Genomic DNA, 11,510 nt, shown 5'->3' with positions numbered 1-11,510 from the left:
TTTAAGTTGCGTGCGTTTAGTTTTAGTTAATTATAAGATAGTTAGTATTTGTAAATTCACTGTGAACGCATTCTGTACAAAGACACGTTTATTTTACTTGAAACGAAATGAGGGACATCTTCTCTCCGATCTTCTTTCATTCGTTGCTACTATTGTTACTGACGTTGCACTAAAGTAGATTTTCCAAATTTCGTTGTCAGTGTGTCAAGTCGGGGGAACTGCAGCCTCGTCCGAAAGGTAGTTCTTTGGAACTCCACTGTGCCGTTGGGGGTAACGCTAGACTACTTACCTAAGTGCTCGAACCTGCTTGGCACACTGACAAACCGCGATGTAAGGGTGTCAAGTCGGGGAACTGCAGTTTCGTCCGAAAAGACGAAGTTTGGTTCTTGTAGTCTAGCGTCCTTTGTAATTCGGCTCCGGTGGTTCCGAAGCACTCCGTCGCGAGAAATCCGATATAAAATAACTCGGTTACGAGGGGGCTGTAATACGAGCGTTTCGTGACTTCTCGCGATGAAGAATCGTCGTGAACATGTACCTTCACGACAGTAATAACGTTTCATTATTCCGAAGTGTACTTTCCATGGAAAATGGTTGTCGATGCATGAGTATCATTCTGACATCTATCCCCTTTCGCGGCCATCCTTCCTTCCTTCCTTATTTCTCCCGCGACTTTCGTTCCGACCTCGCCGAGATGTTAACGTACTGATAAGCAATACGAGCATTTACTAACTAGGATAGATCCGAGATCCAATGCCTTTTTCGTGTCCTGTGCTTTGGAGATCACCTGACTAACATTTCCGTGTCACATTCTACCATATTGATTTAGGCAAGTTTTGCGCCGCGACGTTACTAACAGTATGTAAAGGTACCAATTATTATTACATCTTCACCGAAAATGATGAATTAATTTGTTGAATTAAACGTGAACGATTTCTTACTTGCATAACTATTCTTAAGAGACGACCAACTTAATTTTTGATTGTAATATAATTATTTTCTACATAAATTAGTATTATATGTCATAGACTTATAAATTAAAATTTAGTACATGTCAACAGAATTTTATGTTAAAAACTAACCGTGCAAACATAGTTTGATTTTGTGAAAAATATGGAAATTACATAGAGGTGTGCGAGAACCCGAAATATCGGGTCTGGTCGGGGACACGAAATTTCTCGGGATCGGGACGGGTACCCGAAAATTTCGTGATTCTCGAATTTATGAGGATTCTCGAAAGAGTCGGGATTCTCGAAAGAGCTGGGATTCTCGAAAGAGTTGAGATTCTCGAAAGACTCGGGATTCCCAGAAGAGTTAGGATTCGGGAAAAGATTGGTAACAAGAATAAATAATTCGTTAAAGCCCACGCCTTCAACTATATCGAAAGGTCGCAAATCTAGAACCATCATTCAAGCAATTCCTTCTGTTATATATTTTGGTTTAACAATCGTTCGCGTATCATTTTATACATGCGACAAATTTTATGCTTATTGCAATATTATACTTATCGATTCAGTTTCTTTTCTAGTACATGTACTTATTTTTGTATGCATATACTTCAAATGGCGTAATAAACCAGTAGTATTTGCATACTTAGCTTTAAATTCATGGTGACAATGTATGCATTCCGCCTTTGTATTATCTTTTTCCTGAAAATTTTCCCAAACAGAGTTTCTCTTTACCTTCTTCCTTTACACGATATCTTCTGCAATATTTCCTGCTACCACAACTTTACTCTCACTATCACTCGACATTTTTTTTAAAGATTTCTAATCTTTATTAAATTTACACAGATTTTGAAATATACGTCTGAGCTTCCCGAATTTCTCAGCAATACTGCTCAATGGCGTACATAATGTCCAAGTACTAAACACGCAGTCACACGTTCGTTTACATCAGATCACACGATTCTTAGAATCCGTGTTCCCAATAACTTCACTGGCAGAAGAAATTGAACTGTGTATTTACATATTTTGTAGACTGCTATACAGCATTGTAGAGTAATTTGAGAAACGGTAACCGGGGTTCTCGAAATTTTTGGGAATCTCGACTTTTTCGGGAAACCCGATTCCTTTGGGAATCTCGAAATTTTCGGAAATCCGACCCGACCCGACTCGACCTCTCCCCGACTCGTCCCGACCATCGGGTTCCCGATATTTTCGAGTTCTCGCACACCCCTAGTGAAAGTGAACGCCGTGAAAAATTTCTTGAAAAGCATAAAGACACAGTGTCATTCGTAAAAATTTAAATTTTAATAATGATAAAAATTGGGACACTAATTATTTAAACCGTTTTTATTTTATGGTTATAATTTTACATTAGACTTCAATGGAAAAAGAACTGTAGAGAACAAAATTAATTCAAGTACAATGTGCTAAAGTACTTACATTCTTAGCTTTTGAAGCATCGTAACATTCTTAGATGATGGAATTGGAGACTGTAGAGAATCTGTCACAAAACATAAAACATTGTACTTTGTTGTTAAATTTGAAAAATTGAATAAATTGAAATAGAGTATATAAAATTACTTACGATTTTGATTTTCTGGAGAGGCCTTATCCTCTTGAGCACTGACTCTAATATACCGAACGTTGAATAAGAGAAAATATAAAAAAAGAAAAATAAAAGACTATCAACGAGAACATTTAAGTATAAATCGACGGACTCACTGACTTTAATTTCGCGAATTATAACTTACATGAATTAATTTGATTTGATAGGAGCTATTTTGCTCAGAAAAGTATTAAAATACTGCGCAACAAGCACTGATTCTACCGACCGCATTGCACGCGGTCACAAAAATTTTTTGAAAATAAAGCTGAAATTAGTACGGAAAGGGCAAAGAGTACGTTCATTTAGAAAATACTTCTATTTTTCTAGAAAATGATTATAAAGAACTTGAATATGTGTTGAAGATATTGGTTGTAAATTATAAAGTATTTCTCAATACCGAATACTGTAAACGGAAGACAACTATTTGCAGAAATTGCATTCTGAATGTTCGATACTAGAATACATACTAATTTTATTATTACATGCACATTAGTAATAGATCACATATTATGCATATAATGATATATATCGCGTGTTATAAGTATTCGAAAATGGTTGCACAAAACACCTCAATGGGTGGTTTACCTCAAATATATATAAATTTTATACCAAATGTTACCAAATGTTACCAAATTTCCGTAAAATTTCATCAAATTATCCACTAATCGTGGCGTCCATACATTCCATGCCAGCTTTGCAACCGAGGAATAACCTGCACAAAGAGAAACCAAAAGTTAGAACAAATGTGTCAAATGAAGGCAAACATTGTGTTCGTGTTGTTTTGATTTTTGGATTTCGAGCTTCAAGGCCTTCTACGCTTTATTTTATTTGAGAGACGAAAAATTTTATTATATTACGCAGTAAAATTATTACAATACGTACATCCTTAAAATTGTTAAATACGTACATTCTTAATCAATTATTGTTGAATTTAGTATTAGAATTGTTCAAAATTACACAGTATGAAGGTAGAAAATCGACAAATGAGTAGAAAATGTTATGATACATATATTAAGCATATAATAAGATACGTATAATAAAATATATGTATATATATTTATAACAATGAGTTAGTCAAGGTTACAACCAATATTTCTATTGGTTAGAATCGAAATTAAATTTTGGTATAAAATTATAAATATCTTTTGTCATAGTATGTTCTGTTTAAATGTTTGTATGCTATTATTTGTGTAATTGTTGAAAATTATGTGTAATAATTATTTGGTTAAATTTTCCTGTAAGGGACTAAAAATTATACACCTTTTCGATAATCTGATCTCGATAAATTGAAGTCAAAAATGCAAGTTTTAATTTGAAAATACACAACATAAACAAATTTAACAGCTATTGGTTTAGATTTTTACCTACTGGAACTGCTGGATGATACTTTTTTCTTTAGAGACGAGGTGTGCTTCCATCCGTCATTCTTTCCACTTAAAAATCGATTGTGAGAAATATCGATCATGATTCAAGAATCGTAGGAAGTATATTGCGTATTTCACCGTTGGGACGCTGCAATCACGCATTTCCTACGAAATAATAATTTGGAATAAAAAATAAAAAAAGCTCTGATCTAAATTCATGAGAAATTCTTAAGAAAAAACTACTTTACTGAGACATGAGAAATTTTATTATATTACACAGTAGAATTATTAGAATTTTTAGCCATCAAATACGTATATCCTCAATAAATTGTTGTTGAATTTAGTATTGGAATTGTTAAGAATTATGCAGTAGAGGTTAAAGAATCAATAAATGAATAGAGAATGTTACAACAAAAAGAAACAAAAACATATAATATACATAATAAAAAGGTAGTGATATTAAAAGATCGCAATATTTGTAATGGTTAGAATTGAAATTAAATTTTGGTATAAAATTATAAATAACATAACAGCATGTTTTGTTTAAATATTTATATGCTATTATTTCTTTAATTGTTGAAAATTATTTGTAATAATTATTCGAGTAAATCTTACCTTGAGTTGAAGTAAAAATGGATTTTATCTTAAAAATTCACAATACAAACACAAATCTAACAAATATTGACTTATATCTTTATATGAAAACTTTTGGATAATACTTCTTTCTGGATGATTCTTCTAAATAACACTTCGTTCTTTACAGACGAGATGTGCTTCCATCCGCCATTCTCTACGCTTCAAAATCGATCGTGAGAAATATCGATCATGATTCGAGAATCGTAAGAAGTATAGTGCGTATTTCCCCGCTGGGGCGCTGTAATCGCGCGTTTCGCACGAAATAAAAAAACTCTGGTCTAAATCAAAATTCATGAGACATTCTTAAAAAAAGAACGAAAATATTCATACACTTGATGAAAAATTGTCGATACTTCAAACTGTTATAATTTCGTGAAAAAAAATTGAAGAACAATTAATTTGATTTTATTTTAAAGAATGAAGTTTCCACTTTAACAATCTTGAGTTTATTTCGTTCAAAGATGTTTCCGACTTTTTTCGCAATCGGTATTTCAGAATGAAGAATATCAAGCCCTCATAAAGTGATACGTCTGTTTTACACTTTATCTATGGCAAAAATTACTTTTCAACATGGCCTCGTATGTGCGGTAAGTTAATTACTTTCGGCTTTTTAACCTTCAAAAAAACAAAGCTAATTCTTGATGAACGGGATATACCATGTTACGAAATATTCCATATTTAATTCATCTTGCTTATGTAAAGTAACGGACATTAAAATTCTTTGTACTTACTTTTATTTTTATAATCTAATCATGATCACGCTGACGTGTCCCGTGACAATATCGTGATTTAATTCGGCAGACAGCATCGCCTTTCTCGGATTAATTTGTTTATAAAAATGTCGTTATCTATTCAAAACAATTGAAAAGCCACATTAAATAGCATGCAATTAATTGTATTACAGAAGCAACGATAATAATAATGTTCTTTCCACTACTGTTCAGGAATAATACGTAATTGATATCAACGAATTCAACATATTTTCTGTAACAGAAAATTTTATAAATAATTTATAAATTTTATATTGTAGATTGGGATTACTATTACTATTAGTCTGCTCTTTCCTTCTTATTGATGCAGTTAATAGAGATGTATTTAAAACATGTGAACAAAGCAGCTTTTGCAGGTAAATTTCCAGTATCTTTAATTTTTTTAAATTTAGCTAATCACACTGCCGTTATTAATATTAGATAAATGTTACTAGACGTTGCAGAAAAGTTGAACCTGGAAAAACACCATATCAATTATTAACAGATACATTAGTTCAAAATGAATCGATTATAAGTATAGACTTGTTTAATAAGGATACAAGAGTTCTTTACATATTACAATTAACTACGTTAAAGGATAATACATTTAGACTCCATATCAATGAGAAAAATCCATTACATCGGAGATACGAACCTGAATACGCTCTACAGGATCAACCACAAGTATCTAAGTTAAATTTAATTGAGAAAACTGCAGATCATATAACTATAATAAGTGATGAAAACAAAGTTATATTATATGCTAATCCATTTAGAGTAGATTTGTATTCTCAAAATGTATTGGTTGTATCTGCAAATGCAAGAGGTCTTATGAGATTTGAACATCATCGAACAAAACCTAAGTATGCTTCAAAGAAAATTACTTTCTATATATCATGTTTAATTATTAAGTATAATTAATGGCTTTCTTTGACATTTTCAACAGGACACCAGAACAAGAGGAAAATGCTGAAAATGTTGAAATAAATGTTAATGATAATGCACCAGGTGATGGTGCAGATGATGATCCAGGTGCTTGGGAGGAAAGTTTCAAAACTCATCATGATTCAAAACCTTTTGGCCCAGAAGCGGTTGCCTTGGATTTCAGTTTTCCTGGAGCTGAACATGCATATGGTGTACCAGAACATGCAGATTCATTTGCTCTAAAGTCTACAAAACAAGCTCAGCCTTACAGACTATATAATTTAGATGTATTTGAATATGAAGTTAATGAAAGAATGTCAATTTATGGAGCAATACCTGTGCTCTATGCTCATGGTAAAGAAAAAACAACTGGTATCTTCTGGCATAATGCTGCAGAAACATGGATCGATATTTTATCAAGTGCAGACAATAATGTTGTAGAAAGTATTGTCAACTTTGTATCTGGATCCACTAAAAAATCGCAAGTGGATGCCCATTTCATGTCAGAAGCTGGTGTAATTGATGTGTTCTTTATGTTAGGTCCTAAGCCTCTAGACGTGTTTAAACAATACACAATCTTAACAGGTACAGCACCTTTGCCACAAATGTTTGCTTTGGGCTATCATCAATCTCGCTGGAATTACAATGATCAAGATGATGTTATACAAACAGCCGAAAACTTTGATACACATGATATACCGTTAGATGTTATGTGGCTAGATATAGAGTACACTGACAGTAAAAAATATTTTACTTGGGACGGACGAAGATTTCCGAATCCCATTGAAATGATACATAATTTAACCGCAAAAGGTAGAAAATTAGTTGTAATTATTGATCCGCATATCAAACGCGATCCTGGTTACTTCGTTCATAATGATGCCACAAAAATGGGTTATTATGTTAAAACCAGAGATGGAAAAGACTACGAAGGTTGGTGTTGGCCAGGATCATCCTCATATTTAGACTTCTTCGATCCAGCAGTACGAGAATATTATATGAGCCAATATAGTTTAGATAAATTCCATGGTACAACTAATGATGTATATATTTGGAACGATATGAATGAACCAAGCGTATTTAATGGCCCTGAAGTAACTATGCCTAAAGATGTAATCCATTATGGCGGTTGGGAGCATAGAAGTATTCACAATATTAACGGACTTCTTATGTCTATAGCGACATATGAAGCTTTATTTAGAAGATCAGGAGGCTCGCTACGGCCATTTACCCTTGTGAGATCTTTTTTTGCTGGTTCACAACGTTATACGGCCATGTGGACTGGTGATAATACGGCCGACTGGGATCATCTACGTATAAGTTATCCAATGTGTCTCTCTTTAGCAGTTTCTGGAATGTCATTTTGTGGAGCAGACATTGCTGGTTTCTTCAAAAATCCAGACTCTGAACTATTTATTAGATGGAATCAAGCTGGTGCTTGGCTTCCTTTTTATCGTCAGCATTCTCATATTGAAACTAAACGACGTGAACCTTGGTTATTTAATGAAGAAACTACTCAAATTGTCAGAGAGGCTTTTAGAATGAGATATTCATATCTACCATTATGGTATACACTTTTCCGCGAACATGAAGTAAATGGCACTCCTGTAGTGCGACCTTTATGGGCTCATTATCCAAGTGAAACTGAAACGTATGCTATTGATGATGAAATATTACTTGGAGACTCTATACTCGTACGTCCAGTTTTTCAACCATCCGTTACGGATGTAAACGTATATTTCCCTGGAGAAGGCAAAATAACTTGGTATGATGTTGATACTCTACAACCATATCATCAACCAGGCCTAGTTAATATTCCCGTAACTCTTCATAAGATTCCGGTATTCCAAAGAGGCGGTTCTATTGTTCCACGTAAAATGAGAATACGTCGTAGTACAGTCGCGATGAAGAATGATCCCTATACATTGATAGTTACCACAGATTCTGCGGGTAAAGCTAATGGTACATTGTACATCGATGATGAAGCTAGTTTTGAATATCGTCATGGCAAATATTTATATTTGAGGCTCAATTTTGATGGAAATAAATTAACTTCTACATTCATAGACAAATTATCTTCATATCAAACAGAAAGCTGGTTAGAAAGGGTAGATATTGCAAATCCACCTAAAGGAGTTAAATCTGCTATATTAAATTCACGTAGTAAGTATTATCCTAATTTAATTAAAAAATATGTAATTTAATTCTGGAATATCGAATAATTACGAATTATTTTCATTTTAGGTATGACAAAAGTTAATTTGGAGACTAAGTACAATCCAAATAATAATGTATTAACTGTGCGTAAGCCAAGTGTAAATATGGGAGAAGAGTGGAGTATCGAACTGATCCATTAGAATGTTGTTCATTGTAGACTCAGTAATCATACATTAATGCCAATTTTCTATTATTCACGTTATCAATTGTGTGCGATTAAAATGTCATATAATATAATAAGATAAATACAACATAGAGTTAATATAAACGATATATACTTCAGCAAATTAAAAATTACTTTTAATTATTAAACAATAGACGATGTGAAACTATTACTCAATCTGCAAAGTTTATAATTATGCATGTTAACTTTGATAAAATGATATGTATTAGAAGTAGGAGCATTAAATATGTTCCTAGAAATAAATATTTAAATACTTAATACATTGAATTTAACATTCATATATTTTGTAATTAATTTTTAGATCTATATAATATTATGTTGTCTTTATTTCTTTTTTTTTTAATCAAAACTATTGTGAAATAATTTTATTGTGGTATATAGTTAAAATTTACAAATTCACAATTTTATTGTGAAAATGTAATCAAAGGAACTGTAAACATGAAGTTATAAAGAAATTTTTTGATTTCATTAAAAAAATATTTTATTAAATTAAATACGTTCTGCAGGTGCTTGTTTATGAGCTAAATATAAAAACACTATTGATGATAATGCAGATACCAAAAATATAACATCAAACCATCTATGGTAAAAATTAAATTGCAATTCTCCTAAAACTTGAGTTATTATAATTCGATATTCCGCAGGCATATTCATTCTCATTAGAAGCACAGATGATACAAAATACATGCCCTGCAAAAAAAATATAATTGTATCAAAGAAATATAAACAATCATTATTATTTTTATCCGTATAAAACAGAATAATCTTACCATTATTTGAGCAAGTATAAGTACAATAATATTCGAGGATTTGCTGCTTGATATCGCGTAAAAGAACTAGAACAGCAAAATAATTAATATTTAAAAATTGTTTTCAAGCTTGGCTTCAAAAGCATTTATTTAGTAAGTATATACCTTCGTAAGTGTTAGTAATAAACCACGAATTGATGTTAATACGATACAACCAACAAGATAAAAGGAAATGTGTTGAGACCAAAATGTAACATCGATATCAAAACCAATCCAATGTACTGCAATTTCAATTGCTCTAGTAACAGGATCCTTCTTACCCACACGATCGAAAACGATATTAATTGTTGACTAAAAACGTAAATTTCAAATATGTAGTTTTTTATGTGACTCTGTTGTATAGTTCTACTTACAATGAATATTTTCCAAGTACAATACACCGAGAAAAAGTATCCTAAAACGTTAAAATATTTTCCTTGCCAAGTAGCAGCCCATTCTAAACGTTCTCTTGCATTTTGAATGTCATGTGCTTCTAAAAACAATTGTCGAGATAATTCTTCCAACGCTGTAACTTCAATTTGTAACTGTTTAATACCTGTAAGTATATTTCATGAAATATATACATGCACGATTTTATATCTTAAGTATATTGAAAAATATAATACATACTTTCCTGATTACTTTTAGTACCACTTAAAGGGCCAAACATTCCCCAAAGTCGAGATCGAGCTCCGTTTTGCCCTACAACTTCTCCCTTTTTAGCTAATGCTATTCTCTTTTTTTTAGCTACAATCATATCCATTGTTTGCAACAATCGTTTTTCTATAACCTGTACATCAGCATATGTTACAGGTCGCATAAAATAAGCCATTGAGGTATATGGATAATTTACAGCACCAAATCCTGATAACAGTGCCATAACAGTGACACCAATAACTCCTATTCTACTAACGCCTTGTTCAATAGATAATAGGCCCTTTTTCGGACTTAAAATTGGAAATGGATCACCCACTTTCCAAAATAAGTAAAGATAAAAGAGATACACAACAAATGTTAATGGTCTTATCAATTTCAGTCTTACTGTAAAAAGAAATGATTGATAAGTGTATCATATTATATTAAACACTAACTGTAGATGTTTATAAAATATACTTACCAAATCTAATATTACTAATGATGAAATATGCTATGTAAAATGGAATTAAGACAATTACCATAAACAGAAGCATATAAAGACCAACATTCCAATGAAAATATCGGGAACTAAAGATATATTATGACATTAGTATTTAATACAATTAGAATTAGTTTAAAGAATTGCTTACCTAGAGTCAAGAACTCCAATTATTTCAAAAATAATTAGCTCAAACATAGTACAAGATAATGAAAATGTAGTGGAAAAAATTAGTTGTACTAATCTGTGATGGACCTCATAATCTCGAAATAATTTTTTTACGAAAAATACCCATCCTCCCAAAAAGAAGATAATCTACAATATGTAAGACAAATAAGTAAGAACATATAAATGAAATAATGAAATCTAATAATCTAGTAAAATTTACAATAATTTATTATTTTAAAAATAAATAATAAAATATTTGATTGCTACGTTTATTGTAAAATTATTAACACTAATACAAACAATACATACATAGCACGTTATAAAAGTTTAATAACTAATGTATATTAAAACTTGTATATTAAAAATTTCAAAATTCAAAATTTATTTATTAATGAATATTGTTTATTTTGATATTCAAACATAAATATGTTTCGAAATTTGTATTACTAACAAAAATAATATTTTATTGAATAACATAAATTTTACAGTTTACAATCCTTTAATAGAAATATCAGTCATTTATAACCTAACTGTGTAACATCTACGTGTACCGGCAAAATTCTATTTCTATTAGTGGAAATAAATTTCCACCTGTGTGATTAGGATCACGAATGTATCTTCCAAAAAACCCATGTTGTAATACCACACACACTTCGCATTGCAAAGCGTGAAATTGATTTTGTTACTTGACAGAATACGTCAAGAAAATTCTCGTCACACATAACGTGGCACTCATCACAAAACTTCCCCCACTCTGCATTTATAAACACTTTAGAAATATTCTGATAAATGCGC

The 11,510-nt window shown here is 31.6% G+C and overlaps 2 protein-coding genes across 6 annotated transcripts; one reads left to right on the top strand and one right to left on the bottom strand.

Annotated features, from left to right (window-relative positions):
* Positions 1-5,001: 5,001 nt before the first annotated feature.
* Positions 5,002-8,882, top strand: LOC122538784 (neutral alpha-glucosidase AB). Of its 2 annotated transcripts, none has more exons than XM_043673148.1 (5): positions 5,002-5,137; positions 5,581-5,676; positions 5,755-6,162; positions 6,246-8,386; positions 8,468-8,882. In XM_043673148.1, the coding sequence occupies exons 1-5, from the start codon at positions 5,121-5,123 to the stop codon at positions 8,578-8,580; spliced, it is 2,775 nt and encodes a 924-aa protein (XP_043529083.1). In that variant the 5' UTR covers positions 5,002-5,120; the 3' UTR covers positions 8,581-8,882. The 2 variants fall into 2 exon arrangements, with proteins under 2 accessions (XP_043529083.1, XP_043529082.1); XM_043673147.1 differs by lacking the exon at positions 5,002-5,137 and adding an exon at positions 5,304-5,503.
* A 210-nt stretch (positions 8,883-9,092) lies between these two features.
* LOC122538785 (Golgi pH regulator) lies at positions 9,093-11,479 on the bottom strand. 4 transcript variants are annotated; one of them, XM_043673149.1, is made up of 8 exons: positions 11,307-11,479; positions 10,699-10,862; positions 10,530-10,636; positions 10,043-10,453; positions 9,787-9,968; positions 9,539-9,724; positions 9,395-9,460; positions 9,093-9,314 (listed from the first exon to the last, which is right to left on the bottom strand). In XM_043673149.1, the coding sequence occupies exons 1-8, from the start codon at positions 11,346-11,348 to the stop codon at positions 9,114-9,116; spliced, it is 1,359 nt and encodes a 452-aa protein (XP_043529084.1). In that variant the 5' UTR covers positions 11,349-11,479; the 3' UTR covers positions 9,093-9,113. The 4 variants fall into 4 exon arrangements, with proteins under 4 accessions (XP_043529084.1, XP_043529086.1, XP_043529087.1 ...); XM_043673151.1 differs by having other exon boundaries at positions 11,242-11,460; XM_043673152.1 differs by having other exon boundaries at positions 11,247-11,460.
* Between the last annotated feature and the right edge of the window lie 31 nt (positions 11,480-11,510).

The sequence above is a fragment of the Frieseomelitta varia genome, unplaced genomic scaffold, assembly GCF_011392965.1.
Source record: "Frieseomelitta varia isolate USP_RPSP 00005682 unplaced genomic scaffold, Fvar_1.2 scaffold_177, whole genome shotgun sequence".
NCBI lineage: Eukaryota > Metazoa > Arthropoda > Insecta > Hymenoptera > Apidae > Frieseomelitta > Frieseomelitta varia.
This window is presented reverse-complemented; position numbering and strand designations above follow the sequence as displayed.